This window comes from Lathamus discolor, chromosome 5 (assembly GCF_037157495.1).
Source record: "Lathamus discolor isolate bLatDis1 chromosome 5, bLatDis1.hap1, whole genome shotgun sequence".
NCBI lineage: Eukaryota > Metazoa > Chordata > Aves > Psittaciformes > Psittacidae > Lathamus > Lathamus discolor.
Window position 1 is genome coordinate 31,625,930 of NC_088888.1, and position 21,474 is coordinate 31,647,403.

At 40.7% G+C, this 21,474-nt stretch overlaps 1 protein-coding gene across 4 annotated transcripts in view; it reads left to right on the forward strand.

Annotated features, from left to right (window-relative positions):
- Window positions 1–21,474, forward strand: part of LYST (lysosomal trafficking regulator) — an 87,141-nt gene that overhangs the window by 17,056 nt on the left and 48,611 nt on the right. For 3 of the 4 annotated variants that reach the window (XR_010613010.1, XM_065680228.1, XM_065680229.1), the window contains 8 exons: window positions 6,110–6,200; window positions 9,195–11,280; window positions 13,032–14,055; window positions 15,454–15,615; window positions 16,284–16,440; window positions 18,626–18,852; window positions 20,231–20,297; window positions 21,117–21,226. Coding sequence is in view for 3 of the 4 variants with exons in the window: in XM_065680228.1 (XP_065536300.1) it covers window positions 6,110–6,200; window positions 9,195–11,280; window positions 13,032–14,055; window positions 15,454–15,615; window positions 16,284–16,440; window positions 18,626–18,852; window positions 20,231–20,297; window positions 21,117–21,226 (3,924 nt within the window). In the remaining variant the exon portion in view is untranslated. The remainder of the gene's footprint in view (window positions 1–6,109; window positions 6,201–9,194; window positions 11,281–13,031; window positions 14,056–15,453; window positions 15,616–16,283; window positions 16,441–18,625; window positions 18,853–20,230; window positions 20,298–21,116; window positions 21,227–21,474) is intronic. The other variant, XM_065680230.1, reaches the window with a different exon arrangement.

The window sequence follows — 21,474 nt, forward strand, 5'->3', positions numbered from 1 at the left end:
TAGAGTGTATCAGTTAATTGTGACAAGCAGGAGTTCAAGAGGATATGTTTGCACTTGCATTCTGTCCTTCAGCAAGAGGAGAAAAAAAATTAGCTAATCATACCTGTTTGGTGGCTGATGCTGATGGTTGCTAAGCTTCTGTCTAATTGAGCAGCATGTGAAGCTCAAGTGCAGTGCTGGATGGAAAGAGGCAAGGGGTTGGAATTTCCAGGTGAATGAGTGTTTACTGAGCCTTCAGTGCAAACTGATGGTCCTTAACTTGAGAGGCTCCTCCTGGTTTAAGGTAATAAAATTAAAATATACATGTTTTTATTTCACTCACGTGTCATGAAATGTTTTTGCTCTTTAAGTAACTTCCTTTAGAAAGGAAATATTTTCTGATTTGAGCTTAGAAGAGAAAGCATTCTAGAAAAGGTAATCAGTTTATACTAAACTTTTTAGATAAAGTCTATCACACATCCCTGTAGCTGCTGATGTCCATGCCTTTCTCTTTCTCTTCTCCTTCCTCTTCAACACTCTTGGATATGTACTAGGCAATGGAGTAGGATGAGGTGTTCATTAAATTTTTGTGCTTTGAAACTGCAGATCTCAGTGTTTAAAAATAATGAACCAAGCAAACCTTGGTGGGGTTTATTCAGCCCTTGTCTTAACTGAAGTCAGCTGTTAATGCTGGTCATATTCATCTTGGAGGTTTGTTTTCCCTTCATGAGGTGACTTATGCTAAGACTTCAGTCAGGTCTGCTGGCTTGGTTCTGGATTCCAGTAGGTGTACTGGCTGAACAGTAAATCCACAACACTGCAATTATGTGTAATAGCTAAGAAGACTCCTTCCCACTTGTAGAGCCATGGGGTTTTTTAGGTGTCACTTGAGTTCTGCATAGTTGCTGTTAATAACAGCTTCAGGATTAGAGCTGCTGGAAAAACAGCTGGATTTCATGGATGAATTAAATGGGGGATTCCGTGTGCTTCCCCTCCAGTAAAAAAACAATTACTTTTCAGGTTTCATTGTATTGTATCAATAGCTTTAGATATTTTTAATTTTTTAAAATGATAGTATCATCAGACAAATGAGAGTATGGAACTCTGTCTGGGGACAGGTGAGCAGTCAATAGGGAGTTTGTGGGTCAGGGTTAAAGGGAAAACAGCTGTGGGAGACATTACTGTGGGGATCTGTTACAGACGGCCTGATCAAGAGCAATCTGTGGATGAAGCACTCTACAGACGGATAGGAACAGCCTCAAGCTTGCAGGCTCTTGTTTTCATAGGGGACTTCAACCACCCTGGTATCTGTTGGAAGGATGGTACAGCTGGGCACAAGCAATCCAGGAGGTTCTTCGATTGTATGGAAAACAACTTCCTTCTGTAAGTGATAGAGGAGCCAACAGGGAGAGGTGTCATGCTTGACCTCGTGCTCAGCAACAGGGAAGGGCAGGTGGGAAACGTGACACTCCGGGGCAAACTTGAATGCAGCAATCATGAGATGGTCACATTTGAGATCCTCAGGACAGTGAGAAGAGAGTGCAGCAAGCTCACTGCCCTGGACTGCAAGAGAGCAGACTTTGGCCTCTTCAGGAACCTGCTTAGTAAGGTCCCATGGGATATAGCCCTAGAGGGCAGGGTGGGCCCAAGACTGTTGGTTGATATTCAAGGATCACCTGCTGCAAGCTCAGGAGTGCTGCATTCCAACTAGAAGGAAGTGCAGCAAGAGGGCCAGGAGACCTCCTTGTATGGGTAAGGAGCTGCTGAGGAAACCTCAAAGGAAAAAAGAGGCTTATAAAAGGTGAAAGCAAGGACAGGTGGCCTGGGAAGAATACAGGGATGTTGTCCGGGAAGCTAGGGACCAGGTTAGGAAAGCTAAGGCCCAGTTAGAATTAAACATGGTTACAGATGTTAAAGATAACAGGAAGGGATTCTACAGGTACATTGCAAATAGAAGATACCCAAGGGGCAACATGGGCCCTCTCCAGAAGCTGTTAGGAGAACTGGCTACCCCGGATTTGGAGAAGGCTGAGGTTCTGAATGACTTGTTGGAACGATGGCACTGCACAGCACAAGCAATCCAGGAGGTTCCTCGATTGTGTGGAAGACAACTTCCTTCTGCAAGTAATAGAGGAGCCGAGAAGGAGAGGTGCCATGCTTGACCTTGTGCTCACCAACAGGGAAGGGCTTGTTGAGAATGTGGTACTCCAGGGCAGCCTTGGATGCAGCGATCATGAGATGGTCGAATTTGAGATCCCCAGGAGAGTGAGAAGAGTGTGTGGCAAGCTCACTGCCCTGGACTTGAAAAGAGCAGACTTTGGCCTCTTCAGGAACCTGCTTAGTAAGGTTCCGTGGGATATAGCCCTGGAGGGCAGGGGGGCCCAAGACTGTTGGTTGATATTCAAGGATCACCTGCTGCAAGCTCAGGAGTGCTGCATCCCAACTAGAAGGAAGTGCAGCAGGAGGGCCAGGAGACCTCCTTGGATGGATAAGGAGCTGCTGAGGAAACTTCAAATGAAAAAAGAGGCTTATAAAAAGTGGAAGCAAGGACAGGCGGCCTGGGAAGAATACAGGGATGTTGTCCGGGAAGCTAGGGACCAGGTTAGGAAGGCTAAGGCCCAGTTAGAATTAAACATAGCCAGGGATGTTAAGGATAATAGGAAGGGATTCTACAGGTACATAGCAAACAAAAAACAGACTAGGGACAAAATAGGCCCCCTGAGGAAGCTTTCGGGAGGACTGGCTACGCAGGATTTGGAGAAGGCTGAGGTTCTGAATGACTTCTTCGCCTCGGTCTTCACTGGCAAAGGCTCTGACTGCACCACCCAGTTCTTAGAAAGTAGATGCAGGGACTGTGAGAATGAAGACCTTGGGCCCACTGTAGGAGAGGATCTGGTTTGAGACCATCTTCAAAATCTGAACGCACACAAGTCCGTGGGACCTGATGGAATCCATCCGCGGGTCCTGAAGGAGCTGGCGAATGAAGTTGCTAAGCCACTGGCCATCGTATTTGAAAACTCATGGCAGTCAGGTGAAGTTCCCGACGACTGGAAAAAGGGAAATATAACCCCCATTTTCAAGAAGGGGAAAATGGAAGACCTGGGGAATTACAGACCAGTCATTCTCACCTCTGTGCCTGGCAAAATCTTGGAGCACATGCTACTGGATAACATGCTAAGGCACATGAAGAACAACAAGGTGCTTGGTGACAGCCAGCATGGCTTCACTAAGGGGAAATCCTGCCTGACCAATTTGGTGGCCTTCTATGATGGGGCTACAGAATTGATGGATAAGGGTAAAGCAGTTGACGTCATCTACCTGGACTTGTGCAAAGCGTTTGACACTGTTCCACACGACATCCTTCTCTCTAAATTGGAGAGACATCAATTTGATGGATGGACCACTTGGTGGATAAAGAACTGGCTGGACGGCAGCACACAAAGAGTTGTGGTCAATGGCTCGATGTCCGGCTGGAGGCCGGTAACGAGTGGTGTCCCTCAGGGATCGGTGTTGGGACCGGTCTTGTTTAACATCTTTGTCACTGACATGGACAGTGGGATTGAGTGCGCCCTCAGCAAGTTTGCCGATGACACCAAGCTGTGTGGTCCGGTTGATACACTGGAGGGAAGGGATGCCATCCAGAGGGACCTTGACACGCTTGTAAGGTGGGCTGATGCCAACCTTATGAAGTTCAACCACGACAAGTGCAGGGTCCTACACCTGGGTCGGAGCAATCCCAGGCACGGCTACAGGCTGGGCAAAGAAGAGATTCAGAGCGGCCCTGCAGAGAAGGACTTGGGGGTGCTGGTCGATGAGAAAATGAACATGAGCTGGCTTCAGTGTGCGCTCGCAGCCCAGAAAGCCAACCGTGTCCTGGGCCGCATCAAAAGGAGCATGAGCAGCAGGCCGAAGGAGGTGATCCTGCCCCTCTACTTTGCTCTTGTGAGACCTCACCTGGAGCATTGTGTGCAGTTCTGGTGAGCATAAAAAGGACATGGAACTGCTGGAACAAGTCCAGAGGAGGGCCACGAGGATGATCAGGGGACTGGAGCACCCCCTGTATGAAGACAGGCTGAGGAAGTTGGGGCTGTTCAGCCTGGAGAAGAGAAGGCTGCGTGGAGACCTCACAGCAGCCTTCCAGTATCTGAAGGGGGCTTATAGGGATGCTGGGGAGGGACTCTTTGTCAGGGACTGTAGTGACAGGACAAGGAGTAATGGGTTAAAACTTAAACAGGGGAAGTTTAGATTGGATATAAGGAGGAAATTCTTTCCTGTTAGGGTGGTGAGGCACTGGAATCAGTTGCCCAGGGAGGTTGTGGGTGCTCCATCACTGGTGGTGTTCAAGGCCAGGTTGGATGAAGCCTTGTGTTGGATGGTTTAGTGAGAGGTGTCCCTGCCCATGGCAGGGGGGTTGGAACTAGATGATCTTGAGGTCCTTTCCAACCCTAACCTTTCTGTGATTCTGTGATTCTGTGACTTCTTTGCCTCAGTTTTCACTGGCAAATGCTCTGACCACACCACCCAAGTCTTGGAAGGCATATGCAGGGACTGTGTGAATGAAGACCTTGGGCCCACTGTAGGAGTGGATCTGGTCTGAGACCCTCTTAAGAGCCTGAATGTGTGCAAGTCCATGGGTCCTGATGAAATCCATCCGCGGGTCCTGATGGAGCTGGCGAATGAAGTTGCTAAGCCACTGGCCATCATATCTGAAAAATCATGGCAGTCAGGTGAAGTTCCTGACAACTGGAAAAAGAGAAATATAACCCCCATTTTCAGGAAGGGGAAAATGGAAGACCCGGGGAATTACAGACCAGTCAGTCTCACCTCTGTGCCTGGCAAAATCTTGGAGCACGTTCTCCTGGAAGGCATGCTAAGGCACATAAAAACAACAAGGTGCTTGGTGACAGCAAGCATGGCTCCACTAAGGGGAAATCCTGCCTGACTGATCTGGTGGCCTTCTGTGATTGAACTACAAAACTGATGGACAGGGGTAAAGCAGTTGACATCTACCTGGACTTGCGCAAAGCGTTTGACACTCTCCTGCGTGACCTCCTTGTGGTGAGGCACTGGAATGGGTTGCCCAGGGAAGTTGTGAATGCTCCCTCCCTGGCAGTGTTCAAGGCAGGGCTGGACAGAGCCTTGGGTGGGATGGTTTAATGTGAGGTGTCCCTGCCCATGGTAGGGGGGTTGGAACTTGATGATCATCAGGTCCTTTCCAACCTTAACTGTTCTATGATTCTATAAATATTAACTATTACTTATATAGCTCTATGACTACATATAACTATATAAGTGATATATATGACTTTAAGTTTCATATCTCCATACATTTGAATTTCATGCAACCTTGAATTTTTGTGAAGGATGCTGCTTCAGGTGCATATCCCTGAATGATGTTATCTGACAAAATGAAGTTTGAAAACTTTTGATCCTTGGGGCTTGAAACCATTCTGATAGTGCTGCACAGCACCCTAAAAACAGATGTGTTTGAGTTCTGTGCCTTCTACTGTTCCTCTCTGCTTTGAAATTCTTAGTGTGTAAGTCTTGGAACCCTTGTAGGGTATAGTGGTTATTCTGTTGAGTTTGCTTTTGTTTGGAGTGGGGTTTTTTGGGGTGGGGTTTTTTTGTTTTTTAATTCAGAGTGATCTTCCCTCTTTCTTCCCCTAAAACCTCACCTTTCTATTGTGAGTCAATAGCATCATTTGGTAAATACAGGATTTTTTTATTTGCTGAAGGTTTTGTTTTGGAGAAAGTACAAAGTTTCCCATGAAGTTTTTCTAAGTTACATTGTTTCAAACTTGTCTTGGGCTTCCTGTTGGCTTTGTTTAAATCAAGTTATTTGCTAGGACTTTTCTGGCTTTGTTTGGGTGGGCAATTCCTTCCAAAAGAGGGATTAGGAGAGCTTTGTTTAGAAGCAGTTTCAGAGGCATAGTAAATATCTTAGATGCTTTCTGATTGGATCTGGTTAATAATTATAGTACTCTTTGCAGTAAGGTTACTTCTAAAGTGCATTAAAAAAAAAAGGCAGAAAGGGTTAGGGAACTGAATGTTGAATAGCTCTGTAAAATAAAGGTCAATCTACTTTTTTAAAAGTACAAAGCCTTTTGTTTCTACTTTGTTCCTAACACAGGAGCTGACATGTCGGGAAGAACTTCTGACCCTCCTCCTGTCACTTCTGCCATTGGTATGGAAAATCCCTGTCCAAGAAGAAAAAGCAATAGGTATGTTTTATCCCTTACAGTATTAAGTACCTAAGAAAAGTGGCTTATATATTGCTGCAGAGTCTGGGATTCATGATTAGAGAGTAGTAGTTCATTGTAATACACATCCTCTTAACACAGAATTAAGGTGTGGATTCTGCAGAGAACTTTATCATAAACACCAATGTTCTGCCAGCATACAAGGAAGATTGAAATTGTACAGAGAAAGTAAATGCTCTTAGTCAGTGTGAAAGGCAGTGTGTATATTACTGTGTAGCTGAACTTGATGGTGGTGAGTTTTTTTTCTTCAGGTGGTACAGGGGGGAAGATTTGAAACAGAATACAATATTTTTGCTAATGTCACGTGTTTCATGGTGAGTAGAAGAATACTGATTCTTTTTGTAAAAAAAAAAAAAAAAAGATACATGCTGACACTAGAGACAGGATGAGAAGACAGACTTTTTCTTCTGAAATTGAAGAAATGGCAAGTACAGAATTAAGCTTAAAGCCAAACAGTGGACAACTGAGTATGAAGGAAATGTGATGTTACTGGGGAGGCAGGCCCTGAAAAGCAGAGTAATACTGGATCATTACAAGAACCAGGCTGCATTCCTTAGAAAGTATGACGCTCTGTGTTAGAAACGGATGTGCTGGCTGAGGAATCAAATCACAAGGATTCAACTGCCAAAAAGTTAGAGTAAATTAAAGAACTGACAGGGATAATACAAAATAAACTGCACAAACTGAACCATGAAATGGTGATTTTTTTTTTTTTTTGTTTGCTTGGCTTTTTTCTTTTGGGCTTTTACATTTGTGTGATGCATTCTTCTCCCTGTTGGAGGATTAAAAAAAGAAAAAAAGAGTATGAAGCAAATGAAGCTTCCTGAGAGTTCCTAAGGATTCTTACCTGAAGCTCTCCCAGTGTTTTGCTGATGTTTTTAAAATAATGCATGTTGAATGCTTTTCTTAATTTTTATAGACTTGTAGTATTTTAAGTACCAGCTTCATAGCACTTACTATATAACAAACTTTTCTGCTTACTCAGTTTATTATTTGATGCTCCTATAAACTTGACTGAATTAAAGAAATACTTTAGTTATCATATGAGAGCTTAGTGACTTTTTCAGGAATAGTTTAAAATGCTCTTGTATCAATGTGTTGCGTTGTGGGGGTTTGGTTTTTAAATTTTCTTGTGTGTAGTTTTTTTGGTTGGGTGGTTTTGGGGGTGTTTTTTGTTTTGGTTTCTTTTTTTTGGTTATTTTTTCCTCTCCTAGGACTGATGTTTTGCCCACCTGTTTTGGGCAGCTTTCTTCTTCCCATTTGGGAATTACTCTTTAAGTGCTCCTGGTTAAAATCCTGCCTCCAAAGCAGATGATGATTCTTCCTTAAACATCACATCTATGGCCTTATGAAACAGCAAGGCACCACCTTGCTTGCACATTGGAAGCATCTTCTCTTTCACCTGCTTGTAGCTGTGGTGTAGGCTTTGGGGGTTCTGTGAGCATGGGGGCTGTTATTGTGAGTTATCACATTTTTTCAGAATGCTCAACTTAGTGGATGGGAGCTGCTTGCATTTGTGCTGTGCTGAGTGGCTTCCCTTCCCAAAGCATCCAGAGGCAGTCCTGTCACTGCTGAAAGAATGGCAATGGATTTCATTCAAGAGCATAGAGTTGCTTGCCCACTTTTAAACAATTTATGATCTGAGTTTGCCACTACAAATTACCTGGTAGTACTTGCATTTTATTCTTCAAAATCTTCTTGCCCATTGAATCAGATTTTAATTTTATATTTGCTATTTTGTACTGTGTAGTGGAATTTTTTGGCTTGACTTTTGTGGGAATATTGAGCACCCTAAACATAAACTTCCTTCTGCTGTTTGTGTTTGGAACAATGAATGCTGACGTAAAGACCGAGGTCTGCATATTTGAAAATCTTCACAGTTTCTAGGTAGAGAAATTTCTTTTCTATTACTACTAGCACACGAACAATTTCTTCATGCAGTTTAGGAGGGCTGTAGGTAATGCACCAAGTTCCTGCAGCAGCTCTGTTGCAAAGAGTGATAATGTATCATAAAGCTGAACAAGACCTTTTCTTTCTTTTTTCTCTGTGGTTTTTCTTCACTTAGGGGGTAGGGCCATTTGGCAGCGCAGACAGCAAGACTTAAAATGTATGAAACGGTATACACAAAGTAAATACCACTGGAGTAACTGTCTAAAACTGCTTCCATTACAGTAATAGAGGAGATCTCAGTTTGTGTCCTACTGATTGGCTTTATTTTTTTTGACTTCTGTATTAGTATGTCTAATTTTTCTAATTTTAAATTAATACAGCTGGATGCCTGTGGCTGTATTGTTCCTTTATAGCCTATGTGTAACAGGCAAGAAAGATTTTAACAGGTCAAAACAGGGTAAATTTAGGTTAGGTATTAGGAAAAACTTATTCACTGTGAGGATGGTGAGGCACTGGAATGGGTTGCCCCAAGAATTTGTGGATGCCCCATCCTTGAAATGTTCTGGTCCAGGTTGGATGGGCTTAGAACAGCCTGGTCTAGTGGAAGGTGTCCTTCCTGCCCATGCTATGGGGGTTGGAAGTGGATTATCTTTAAGTTTCATTCCAGTCCAAATCATTCTGTGATTTTCAATTTAAGCTTTCTTCCCTTTGCTTACCAACTGTCTATCCATTTACCCTGATAACATCTTTTCTGAAGAGAATAGAGTAGCTGTGCCTACAAAAAAGTTTTGGGAAACCCTTTATCAGATTTTTTAACCCTGGTTAGAAAATCAACTCATTTGTCTCTGCTTTAAAAATAGTCAACAACAATTTATGTTTAAGAACCATACTGACATTTTTTTATACTGAAAATGTCAGATATAGGTATATACAAAACCATGGCCTAGTAAGATATGAATGTTTCATATTTTTAAGGTGGGAGTGTTAAACTATAAAATTAAGAAAATTATTTGCATAATATTCTTGAATGTTCCTTCAATGTTCCTTATCTTTCTGTTTCAACAGACTTTAATATACCTTTTACAGTAGACATATGCCTGACCAAAGAGAACAATTCAAGTTCTGTGAAATCTACTCAGGAAAAGCTAGGCTTGGATGGAAGCACTCGTTCATCTCTTCAGCCATCTGTAAAACTGAGTCTTCGGTCTCGGAAAAGTGGGCGCCTGCGCAAAACCACCCATCGTTACTCTGTGCGGGATGCAAGGAGATCTCAGCTGTCCACTTCAGATTCAGAAGGCAATTCTGATGACAAGACTACTGTAATCAGGAAACACAGACGCTCCCAATTACTGCAGCCTTTTTTAACACATCCAGTTAGGGACAGCTACCTTGTAGGTAGAAGTGGTGGCCTGTCTGCAGAAGCAGTACCAGATTCTCATCCTGATGCCCCTAATCTAGAAAATTCCAGCAAAATTATTCCATCACATGAGCTAAACCAAGAGACTTTGAGTGAGCCAGCTGCAGGAATTGCTGAGAGCAACATAGATAACTCTCCTTTTGACTTATGCCATGTCTTACTGTCTCTCCTAGAGAAAGTGTGCAAATTTGATATTGCTTTGAATCACAGTTCTGCTCTCTTGGCTAGTGTGGTGCCCACATTGACTGAGTTTTTATCAGGATTTGGAGACTCTTGCAATCTAAGTAGTAACATAGAAAATGAGGTAGTTTCTGCAGGGTGGACAGAAGAACCTGTAGCTCTGATCCAAAGGATGCTTTTTCGAACAGTGCTGTATCTGATATCTTTAGACATTAGCAATACAGAAACCATGCCAGACAACTTACGAAGAAATTTAACAGACTTACTTAAAGCAGCATTAAAAATCAGAATTTCCTTGGAAAAGCAACCTGATCTTTTCCTTCCAGGATACAAGAAAACACTACACCAGCCAGTTCAGGATGACTACATATTTTCTAGATACCATCACAGAGCCTTGCTTCTACCTGAGGTTATAGAAGGGGTCTTGCAGATTTTGATATGCTGCCTACAAAGTGCAGCCTCCAATCCGTTCTACTTTAGTCAAGCTATAGATCTGGTTCACGAGTTCATACAGCACCAGGGATTTAAGCTGTTTGAAGTAACAGTCCTTCAGATGGAATGGCTGTGTATGAAGAATGAAGGAGTAACTGGGGATGCCTCAGAGCATTTGAAAGTCCTAATCAACAGCATCATGAAAATAATCAGCACTGTCAAAAAAGTAAAATCGGAGCAGCTCCATCAATCAATGTGTACAAGAAAGCGGCACAGACGATGCGAGTACTCTCACTTCATGCATCACCACAGAGATCTCTCTGGGCTCTCCGTATCCACTTTTAAAACCCAAGCATCCAAAACCCCCTTTGAAACTGCTGATGGTGAAATTCAGTATCCTGACAGATGCTGTTGCATTGCTGTTTGCGCACATCAGTGTTTGCACTTATTGCAACAAGTTTCTTTGAGCAGTACCAGTGTGCAGATTCTCTTAGGTGTACATAATGTAGGGATATGTTGTTGTATGGATCCAAAATCGGTGATTGTCCCATTGCTTCATGCTTCGAAGTTACCAATACTGAGAAACTTTCAACAGCACATATTGAATATCCTAAACAAGTTCATATTGGACCAGCTGGGTGGAGCAGAAGTTCCGCCCAAAATTATACAGGCATCATGCAATATATGTACAGTGGACTGTGATCAGCTTGCTCAGTTGGAAGATGCCTTGCAGGGCAACTGTACTGATCCTGGTCCAGCATCTAGTTCTTCTTGCAGAGTTCAGGGAATTCTGCCTAGCACTGGATCTGAAGATGTGTTACTGAGATGGCATTCACTGGAGGCTTATCAGGACGTTCTTTTTGAAGAAGACAAACTGCGTGGCATGCAAATTGCAAGCCATATTTGCCACTTAATTCAAAAGGGAAATGCAGTGGTCCAATGGAAACTATATAACTGTGTTTATAATCCTGTGCTTCAGAGAGGAGTTGAGTTAGCTTGTCATGCTCAACAACTTGGACCAACTACAGTTGATAAACGCACATGCAGTTACCATAGCCAGTGTTTGCCTTCTGAAGTACTTCAGATTTATTTGCAGATGCTCCCTGTGTTACTTAAATCCAGGTTGGTTGATCATCTAATTATGTACAGAACTTTGTATATTTGTTACTGATCAGAACATAAGTTTTATTTGGACAGTAGGCAGCACTTTGCATTGGTGATGGCAACAAGGTAAATGCTTGAATAACGTAAGATGTAATCCTAGACTCACAAACCGTAGACAGTGAGGGCTCTATACTGATGAGTTACAATCTTTTAACAAGCCGAAGTGTAGAAACAAATAAAAACCTTTGTCCAATGTGACATGCTCTTTGCCTTTTTATTCCTCATGCTAAAGTGAGTCAGGAATGTAGAGCAGATTGACATGTCACTTTTCTGTGGGAATTAGACTACTTAGGTTTTTATTTGTTTCCCTTTTCCTTCTAAAATGGTCTTTATGGAAACCACCTTTCAAAAACAAGGCTTGAGAGGTTTACTTGTCTTGAAATAACTGTTTCCTAACTTGAAAAATCCTGTTCATTTAAACTGGAAAAAAAACCCCAACAAACCAAACAAACCCCAAAACAACCCCCCCCCCCCAAAAAAAAAAAACACACAAAAAAACCCAAACACAAAAAAACCCCACCTAAACCACAAACCCAAACTGACAAAACCACCCCCAAGCTTTCTTCCAAGGTGTGAAATAGAAACTTTCCTGTTTATTGTTGAATTGATGTAGTTGTTTAATACAGTAGCTGGAAGTTTATTCAGAATATGAATGAGTCCTGGTGTGCAGAAAAGATTCTGACATATTTTATTGGAGTCCTGGTAAACTGAAGTGAATTTAGTAGGGTTATCTGAGACAAAGAACAGACTAGTATTCCAGTTTGTGTAAAGGATTGTCTAATACATTTTCTACTTTTATCCTAACAAAATGTATCAGAAGCTGTTTTTTTTTTTTTTTTTGACAATGCATGTAGTGGCAAAGAGGTAAGAGAAGTAAAGTTTAGATTTTAAAAAGTTTAATATGCTATTTATTTCCTACTGGCTTAAAGATGGGAATATAATTTGATTCTAGAGTGTGTGACCTGGTTATAGTAAAAGCTGACCCTGTGGGAAAGAGATGGAAGGGAATGGAAGGTGGATGTCTACATGCAAACTTAGTACACTAAGAAGCTTGTAGATCCTTACCCCAAATTCTGAATTAACTCAATGTAATAGGAAGAAGGGAAAATATACTTGGAAACAAATATACTAAAATGTTTTTTTTAACATTGGACATACAGTGTAAGATCTGCACAAAAAGTTGTGCTTGAAGGGTATTCCTAAATTCTGTCTGAAATACATCATCCATGCAACTAATAGACATGGCTAATAAAATGTCTTGAGTCTTCAAGATATTTGAGAAGGAATCTCTTTCTGGTTAAGTCATAGAGCTGAAGGAGACTTACTAGGTCCAGTTGCTAATCAAAAGGTAGGGAAAGTACCACTAATGAGCAAATATCATAATTAAAGTTCATTAAACATCTTTTAACGTTTTGAATATCCTACATCTTTTGTTGTCTACATTTCAGAGGCTTATTTCCTACTCTATATCTTACAAAAAATTGAATTTTCTCCTACCAGATGGATGATGCTTACTTAGGGTTCTAGAGTATGGCAGACGAGTTCCTTTTCTCTTTAATGTACATTCATAAGCTATAAATTACTGTAAACATGATCAGTCTTTGGTGTTGCTTAGGTATGTAGAACAGAGGGTTATTTTTGGTTGTGTCATCTGAATTACATGAATTTGTGGTTGATTTGTAAGGTAATTCTTGTGCTTTCTCTTGCAGGGTTATTAGGGACTTGTTTCTGAGTTCTAATGGAGTAAATCAAATGATTGAGTTAAATTACTTAGATGCTTTGAGAAGCCATTCTTTGAAAGTGTTAGAGACTTTGATACTCTGCCTTGGTGATCAGCAGAAAGACCAAGCAATGGCAGAGCTGGAAGGTCTGAACAGCGAGCAAGAATCTACATCCGTCTTGCCTTCTTCTCTATGTAGCCAGCATGCTGTTTCTGAAGTTCCTCAAAGCCTGAGCAAGTTTTACGCTGGCTTGAAAGAGGCTTACCCAAAAAAGAAGAAGTTTGTGAGCCAAGATGTTCACATCAACACAATAAATCTCTTCCTCTGTGTTGCTTTTTTATGTGTAAGTAAAGAAGCAGATGGTGATCTGGATTCAGCTAATGATTCGGAAGATACGTCAGGATATGATAGTACAGCTAGTGAGCCATTAGGTCAAAAACTACCATATTTGTCACTGGAAAGCCTTACTTTGCCTTCTCTGGAACATATTCACAGGGCTGCAGATATTTGGTCCATGTGTCGTTGCATCTATTTGTATAGTTCAGTATTCCAGAGACAATTCCATAGACTTGGAGGCTTTGAAGCATGCCATAGATTGCTAATTCTTATAATTCAGGAACTTGCAAAAAATAAGGAAAAGGAGCAAGAAAAGGGGGAGAGAGTATTGAGTGAAAGCAGCAGAAGCTCGCATGGGAGTCCTCGTGGTGAGCTTCTCAGCAAGGATGACTCTCAGCTGGCTAAAAGAGAGGTGACACAATTGGAGCTTGACAGCTCTGACAGTCTTGGTGGTGCAGAACAGCTGGTGCCTGAATGTGTCTCCTGTGATGGCTCTTTGAGTAGGGGACATGCTTCAGTTACTTCAGTTGCCAATCTTGAAGGGATAAAGACTTCTGTAAGAGAAGAGGCTGAGTGGGCACTTCAAGGTATCAGACTTCTAGAAGCTCTGCTGACAATCTGCCTACACAGTGCAAGCGTCATGCAGCAGAAGATGGAAGTGGAGTTTTTTCACCAGGTACTGTGAAACTTTCCTTAGCTTACTTTACTCGTGTGTTACATACAATAATATTGTATCAATGACTTAGTCAAAGTTGTTTGAGAGGTGAAGAAAGCTTATGCTCTTATTATGGTACCAATTTTTTTGGTATATTACTGAAAGCATGCAGTTAAATGATGCGCTTAGTAGTTAGCAGTAGTGGTCAGCAGGCATGAAAGATGGGAGTGGGCTGATGAATAAACTGGTTGTGATTTCTGAGGCAGCATCTTCCCACATGTTAACCTGTCACTTCTTGCATGTGGTGAGATGCTGGTAAGGATCCTTTACACCTTTTCTTGTTCTCCAGCATGATGTTTGTCCTCTGCTCTTTTGGGTTGGATCCCTGGTCATGCCAATTCCCTGCTTCTTGGGGATGGGAGAGAGCTTTCTGAAGTGGTAGATTGATCCAGGCTGGATGAGTTTTTCACTTTGCTTGCATTTTCTGCCTGAAATGGTCCTGACTAGAGGAAGGGATGGCTTCCTCTGACCATAAATGCAGTAATGGATGTCAACAATTATGAATTTCTGGCTGACTGTATCTGCATGTTTTTTTCTGGTCAGCTATGGTCTGCTTTTTCTGTTTTCCCCTGTGTAGTCCATTTGTCCAATCTCGCATTCTCTGGCTGTCTGGGCTGATGGGCTTTGAACAGTGGGAGAGACTTGGGCTCTTTGGAAGAGTATCAGTGGAGAATGTGTGACACAGGGACAGTGAAGGAGAGCTGTGTAGGCAAGACACGAGCATTACACACAGTGACTCACATGTTGTGTTTTTGGTGATAGTTCTGAGCAAAGCATGGTGCTTGAGAAAGAGAGGGCACAGGGACTGAAAGGACCCCTGAAAAAACTAAAGCCTTACAGGTGAACTAATTCAGTGTACCACAAAATTGTTAATTCACAGAAGACACCTTCACTGCAATTTAGTGTGTTCATTGCTGTCTCGAATTGTACTTGGCAGTTTATTACAAAAGCAGAAGGTGTTATGTACAGAAGGGAACTGGAAACTGGAATTTTGGGCCACTCATTAGTTTTGTGGACTTGGGCATGTCACTGTCTGTCTTGCTAACTGTGGTTTGAATGCATTGTGTACTTGAAAGAGATGTTTGTTTTTGAAACAGTGCTTTCCCTTGCAATGTTTGGGAAACTGCATGTTGGCAGACTTCTCTCAGTGTGCAGATTGCTTAACCAGCTAAATCTCTGTCCTGACAAACAGGATGAGTCTTCTTTATTGCAAGAGACTGGATGAAGTCTAATGGTTTTAGCTGAAAACTCAGATTAGTGTAAGTGGGAGAGGAAGCTTTTAAATGAAAGTACTAGACCATTTCTGTTAGCCAAACCGGAATAACATGAATCAAAATGTTTGTCTCTCCTAAAATGCAGAATGCCTGTGTGGATGATATCTTACTGCAAATAAGAGAGCAACTTGCTCTATCAAAAGTGATAGAAACTGACTTGGCAAAACCTCTGTTTGATTCACTGCTTCATGTTGCGTTGGGTACTTTTTCTGCTGATCTAGATCATTCTGAAGAAAAAGTTGAAAAGGTATGAAACACCGAGTGATGGAATTGTAAGCACTGCAAGGTTTGCTCAGTCATGTTTATGCTTGGGTCTCTTTTTAAAATCAAGAGGACATGTTTAAGTGTAGTTACTGTGGAAGTGGAAGATTAATTCTCTGATTCTCTATATAAGCATGTAAGTTGAATGCTGGTTATTGATACGGTCCCCACATTTACTGCTCAGAAATAAGTCATGCCCCAAAAAGGAGCAAGCTGTGTTATTCTCTATGGGTATACCTGAAACCTCATGTTCTCTTCACTCTTTCATCCAATGACAGTGTGGGAAACTTTAAAAGGGAGAGCTTCAGACAGACTTTTGACTGACCTTAGTGCTGCAGACCTATCTTCACCTTAGAGTGAATGCCAAGATGTATTTTTATGGTGATAGTGATGTTGGAAACAATTATTCTTAATGCAGTGGCCATCTGCTTATCAAAGCTTTGGTCAGATAGTTAGGAAGAAAAATCAATCTCTGCAGAATCCATTTTTTTATGTAAGAATGAAGTATTATTAAAGAGTATCTCAAGTTCCTTGAAAATATATGATTAATTTGTTTCTTTTGCCAGTGGGCTTGGAGAAAATAAGCATCTCAAAGGTTCTAAATTACTTCTTTTTCTGACCAAAGATGGTAAATCTGCTTGATGTGTTATATAGAGCCATTACACTGAAAAGGAGCCTGTGCCACAACCTGGAGATATTTCTGAAGAAATTGAAGAATCACAGTGCTGTGGTCTTAAACTTTTTGCTGAAGAGGAAGGATATGAAGCAGATAGTGAAAGTAACCCTGATGATACTGAAACCAGGCATGAAGGTAAATGGCAACTTTCTGAATATACAAAGTAGTCTTTGTGATATATCAAAGCTTTCTCATCTTTTGAGATGCAGAGAATTAGGGTAAGCATCAGAGATCTTTCACAGAAATAGTTTATTTTACTTCTAGTAAGATGCAGTTGCACATGAAGAGATTGTGAATATTCTCACTGAATGTTACAGGACTATTTTGTCTTGGTGTATGCAACTCTTACTGTAAAAGCATGTTACTCAAACATACTTTTGTGATCTGGAAGCAGTTTTCTAGTTTTATCCAGAGATACTTATCACTAGTTTGTCTCCAAATCAATTCTCAGATTTTTGTTTAATGTTACAACAAACTAGTAAACAATAGGTTAGTCTAATGATGCTGTAGAAAACTGGGTTGGAAGGGGTCTCAAGGATCATCTGGTCTAACCTTTCTTGGCAAAAGCATGGTCTGGACAAGGTGACCCAACACCCTGTCCTGTTAAATCTTGAATGTCCAAAGTTGGGTGTCCAACAATTCCTTGGAGAGATTATTTCAATGGCTGATCGTTCTCACCCTGAAAAATTTACGCTGGTGTCCAGTTGGAATTTCCCCAGAAGTAACTTGTGCCCATTGCCCCTTGTCTCTTCTATGTGACTCCTTGTAAAAAGGAAGTCTCAATGATCTTTGTAGCCACTCTTTAAATACTGGAACATGGTGCTAAGGGCTTCTCTTACCTTTCCTCAAGGCTGGAAAAAAACCCGTTTCTCTCAGCTTTTGCTTACATGTCAGGCTTCCTAATCCTTTGGTCATCTTTGTGGCCCTTACCTGGACATTATCCAGCCTCTCTACATACCCTTTGCGTAGTGGGAAGTAAAGCTGAACACAGTATTCCAGGTGTGGCCTGACAAGTGCTGAGTAGAGTGCATGGGATAATGACGTCTTTATCTCTGCTAGTGATGCCCTTGCTGATGCAATCCAGCGTCCTGTTGGCTTTCTTTGCTGCAGCTGCACACTGTTCATTCATACTGAGCTTGTCCACTGGGACAATACTACCCAGTACTGATCTGTGGGGGACTCCACCGGTGACACGTCTCCAGTTTGAAAAGGAGCTGTTCACCACCACCCTCTGTGTGCAGCCAGTTCCAGACCCACCCCACAGACGACTTGTCTAGACCATAATGCATCAGTTTCTCTAGGGGGGGACTGTGGGTAACTGTAGCCTTGGAGAAATCCAGCTCCACCATGTCCAGTGCTTGCCCACATCACCTGAGCAGGTTACTTTGTTATAGATCAGGTTTGCCAAGCAGGGTTTGCCCCTGGTGAATCGGTGCTGGCTTTTCCCACTCACATGACTTCATTTGGCTTGTGATAGTCCCCTTGTAATGGAATATTTCTCTTTATATTTGTTCAGCAACTGATGTGCACATCTCTATATATTCTGTTTGTAGTTAAATTTAAACATGAATTTGCTTTAATTTTTTCCTTTCAGCTGAACACCTAGGTGCTTCTGTTATTGTATGAGGTCAGCGTGAGCAGTAACACCCTTTAATAGAACTGCATTCAAGTGGTGCTGTTTACCTGTGTGACTAGGCTCTGCCAGCAGATACACAGAATTTTAAAAGCATTTCTGAATTAAAAAATTAAACCTGAAATATTTCCATTTGCATGAAACCTATGTCTGTTCCAAAAAATTAAGTAACATGTTTTGAAGTCTCTCCAAGATTTAAGGCTTAACTGTTGGGGTTTTTTGACTGTCATGCAGATATTCTGTCATGTGCTGTCATAAACATTTTCTCAGTTAAATAACTAACAGCTGCTTCCCTTGACCTTTTAACAGAAGTCATTTAAATTTATCTCCTTTCTTGGCAGGCTTAGAGTTCTGTATAGAAGCTTGAGGCTCTATTACAATGATTTTACTGTCATGCTTCATAATTGCATATTTCATCATTACTATGTGTCCACTTCCCAAGAAATGAAGGCACATAGTTTAAGAGCGTGTAATAGAAGAGACTGTATCCTTGCCCTTCTGTATAGTAGGAAAACTTGAAGCAGAATAAAAGATTATACTGACTTCTGAAAACTGCATAAGCTAGTGACTGGTTTTGGTTTGTATCTATGAGAAGGCTGGAGAAAATATGTCCTTGGATGTGCTGCTTAAATCATGCAAACTGTATTCAGCTGAGTAAGTTTCGGTAAAAGAAGTGTTTTCTTTCAGGAGCAGACACAAAGGCAGAACCAGGGTGTACTGGTCCTTCAGGTTATTTTGATGACCTAGCTGAAAACATCAGTCAAGGAGAATTAATGTATCCTGAAATCTGCATGTTAGAATTAAACTTGCTTTCAGCTGGTAACGCAAGTTTGGACGTGCTTACTCATGTATTCCAAAGCTGCCTGAAAATCATCACTCAGAAGGAAAGAAATGCCGCTCTACTTATAGAACAGGTAAAATGTTAAAGGCAATAGCTTAGCAGTTGTATATCTTATTTTCTTCAGTTTTGAAGCACTAGTGTATCTAATAGAGTGGTCTCAGAAATATTTGACCTACAAAACTTGTTTTTTACAGTTGCCTTGTCTTACCAAGCTTGTTCAATCACTAGAGCTATAGATAGAGATTTAATGACAGGCCATTGAAAAAAATGGTAAATAACAACCAAAAGAACACCCAAAGTAAAACACAAAAGCAAATACGTTCCTGTATATGTATGTGTAAACATTCTAAATTTGCATGTATTCAATATGTGCTTTTAGAAACTTTCACTGATGTACTGCAAATATTTCATGCTTTTATTCTTAAGTTTATATTGGAAATCAGTTATGCATATGTTGATGTCCTCATAATTCTTTGGAATTTCTGATGGTTACCTTTTTTGCTTTGTATTAACCAGATTAGGTATGCCTCTTGCAAAAGAAGAAAATATAGTTAAGTAATTTAAGCTTTAAGTGCTTGTTTATGTAATCATATGACTAAGAAACAAAGTGCTTCACAGCTTAAATTAGAAGCAGGAAAGGGAAACATTTTAGCACTGCAATTCTGTATGTGAATTGTTAACTTTTAAATCACTAGCACGTATATGGCTGGGTTTTTTTCCGAACTTCTACACATGAAAATACTTAATTCAATATCATCTTATTTTCATTGTTTTTCAATATTATTCAGAAAGAGCAGTCCATCAAACTTACCAGTTTAGAGATCTTAATTATCTTCAGTGATTTTTTTCAAATTACCTTTATCTAAGACACACTTGTGAAGGGTGCTCCTAGCTACACAATGTAATGTGTATAAATAATGTACAAGTAATTTCTTGTAATTACTCTTTAACGCTATCTTGCATTAAAAAGGTTAGGGAAAGGCTGAATTTGCTTTCAGTATGGCATCACTATATACCAATGTGCTGTGTTTTGTTACAACCTGTTATATCCCCTAATTCTGTTATGGTGGAGTAGACAAGGAAGATCATAGAATCAATCATAGAGTAGTTTGGGTTTGAAGAGACCTTTAAAAGTCATCTTGCCCAGACCCCCTGCAATGAGCTGGGACATCTTCAACTAGATGAGATCTCAGTTGCTGGATTGATAATGGCTTAAATTCTTCTTTCTAGAATAACTTGGATTTCAAAGTGTGCCTTCTGAAACTGAACTGTACAGAAAATGAATGAATGTTCATTAGCAAATATGAAAAATATTTCCATAATTTAGAGTAACTGGTGTGTTTATTTAAATGAAGATCAATAAGACAAGAATTGACTGAAAGAAATTGTTTTTCTTCTTTGGGCTGGTGTGTGTTCTTTGGATACCAATTTTCCCTGTAATTTTTTAACAGGGAGCTGTTAAACATCTTTTGGGAGGATTTCTGAACATACTGACACAAACAGAATCAAGTTTTCATGGTAAGTTCAAGGTCTAAGTAATTAAATATCATTTTTCTATGACTGAAGATATGCACAAATTTTTAGTTCACAGTGCAAATGTGAAGTTAAAGCAAATTCATTGGCATGTGTGAACTTTTGCAGCTGCTTCTTTAACTTGTAACTAGCATTTCACTTACGTGTAAATGCAAGGTTATTTCTGAGCTAGTGGAAATCTGTTGTTTAAACACCTGCCTGCAGATCTGAAAATTATAGTTGATATAAGAAACCCTAGGGTGACATTGTTAACTGCTATTTTTCTGGGCAGTGTTTGTTATTTTACTGATTGTATCTGACTCCATCACGACTTAAGTTCTTATTTCAAATTTCTTTGTAACACAGGTCTTGGTGATGCTAGAGTTTTATTCTAATTGGAAAACAGCTAGCTAAGCCAAGAATGTGGAAGCCAATTAAATGCTTGTCCTAAAGTAGCCTAACACATAACGAGGTTGCTTCTCAGTGTGAGATGATGTAAACCCATCCTAGGACTTTGATCCCTGGCTTTGTGGGGAGAGCCTTTGCAATAGGATGCTAGGTTACCAAACTTTCAGACTGTTCGCAAACCTAGGAGCCAGACTTGATGTAGCCATCTAGATTCATTCAATGAAATTTTAAGTGATAGTGCAGGAAGCACTGTGGGATCTCTGGAATTCATCTCATTGTCACTGCTTCCTGAATTTGAAATGTTTTCACAAAATACCCAAATTCATACTTATCTCTCCTCGTAATAGCATGGAATAGGAATTTTTAAAGCTTCAAAAAATTGTTTTTGGTAATATTATTTTGTCTCCTTATTTTTAGCATGTCAGATGGTGCTGGTAGACCTATTAGTTTCCTTGATGAGTTCACAGACATGTTCGGAAGAGCTAACTCTTCTTTTAAGGATATTTTTGGAGAAGACACCTTGTACAGTAAGTATGAAGTAGCAGATAGCAAAATTTGGAGGCTTAATGAGAAAAATGGAGCAAAAGAAATCCTTTAGGAAATAAGAAGACTAACAGCAACATTCTGATGGATCAGGGCAAGTAAAATGTGGTTGTTGAAATAATTCATCCTACAAACGTGAAAAGGAAATAGAAGATAAGAGACAGTTCTGAAGTTCTGGGAGCTCCCTTCACAAGAAAATAAGACTCCTATTGAAGAGACTGGCGTTGTGGGT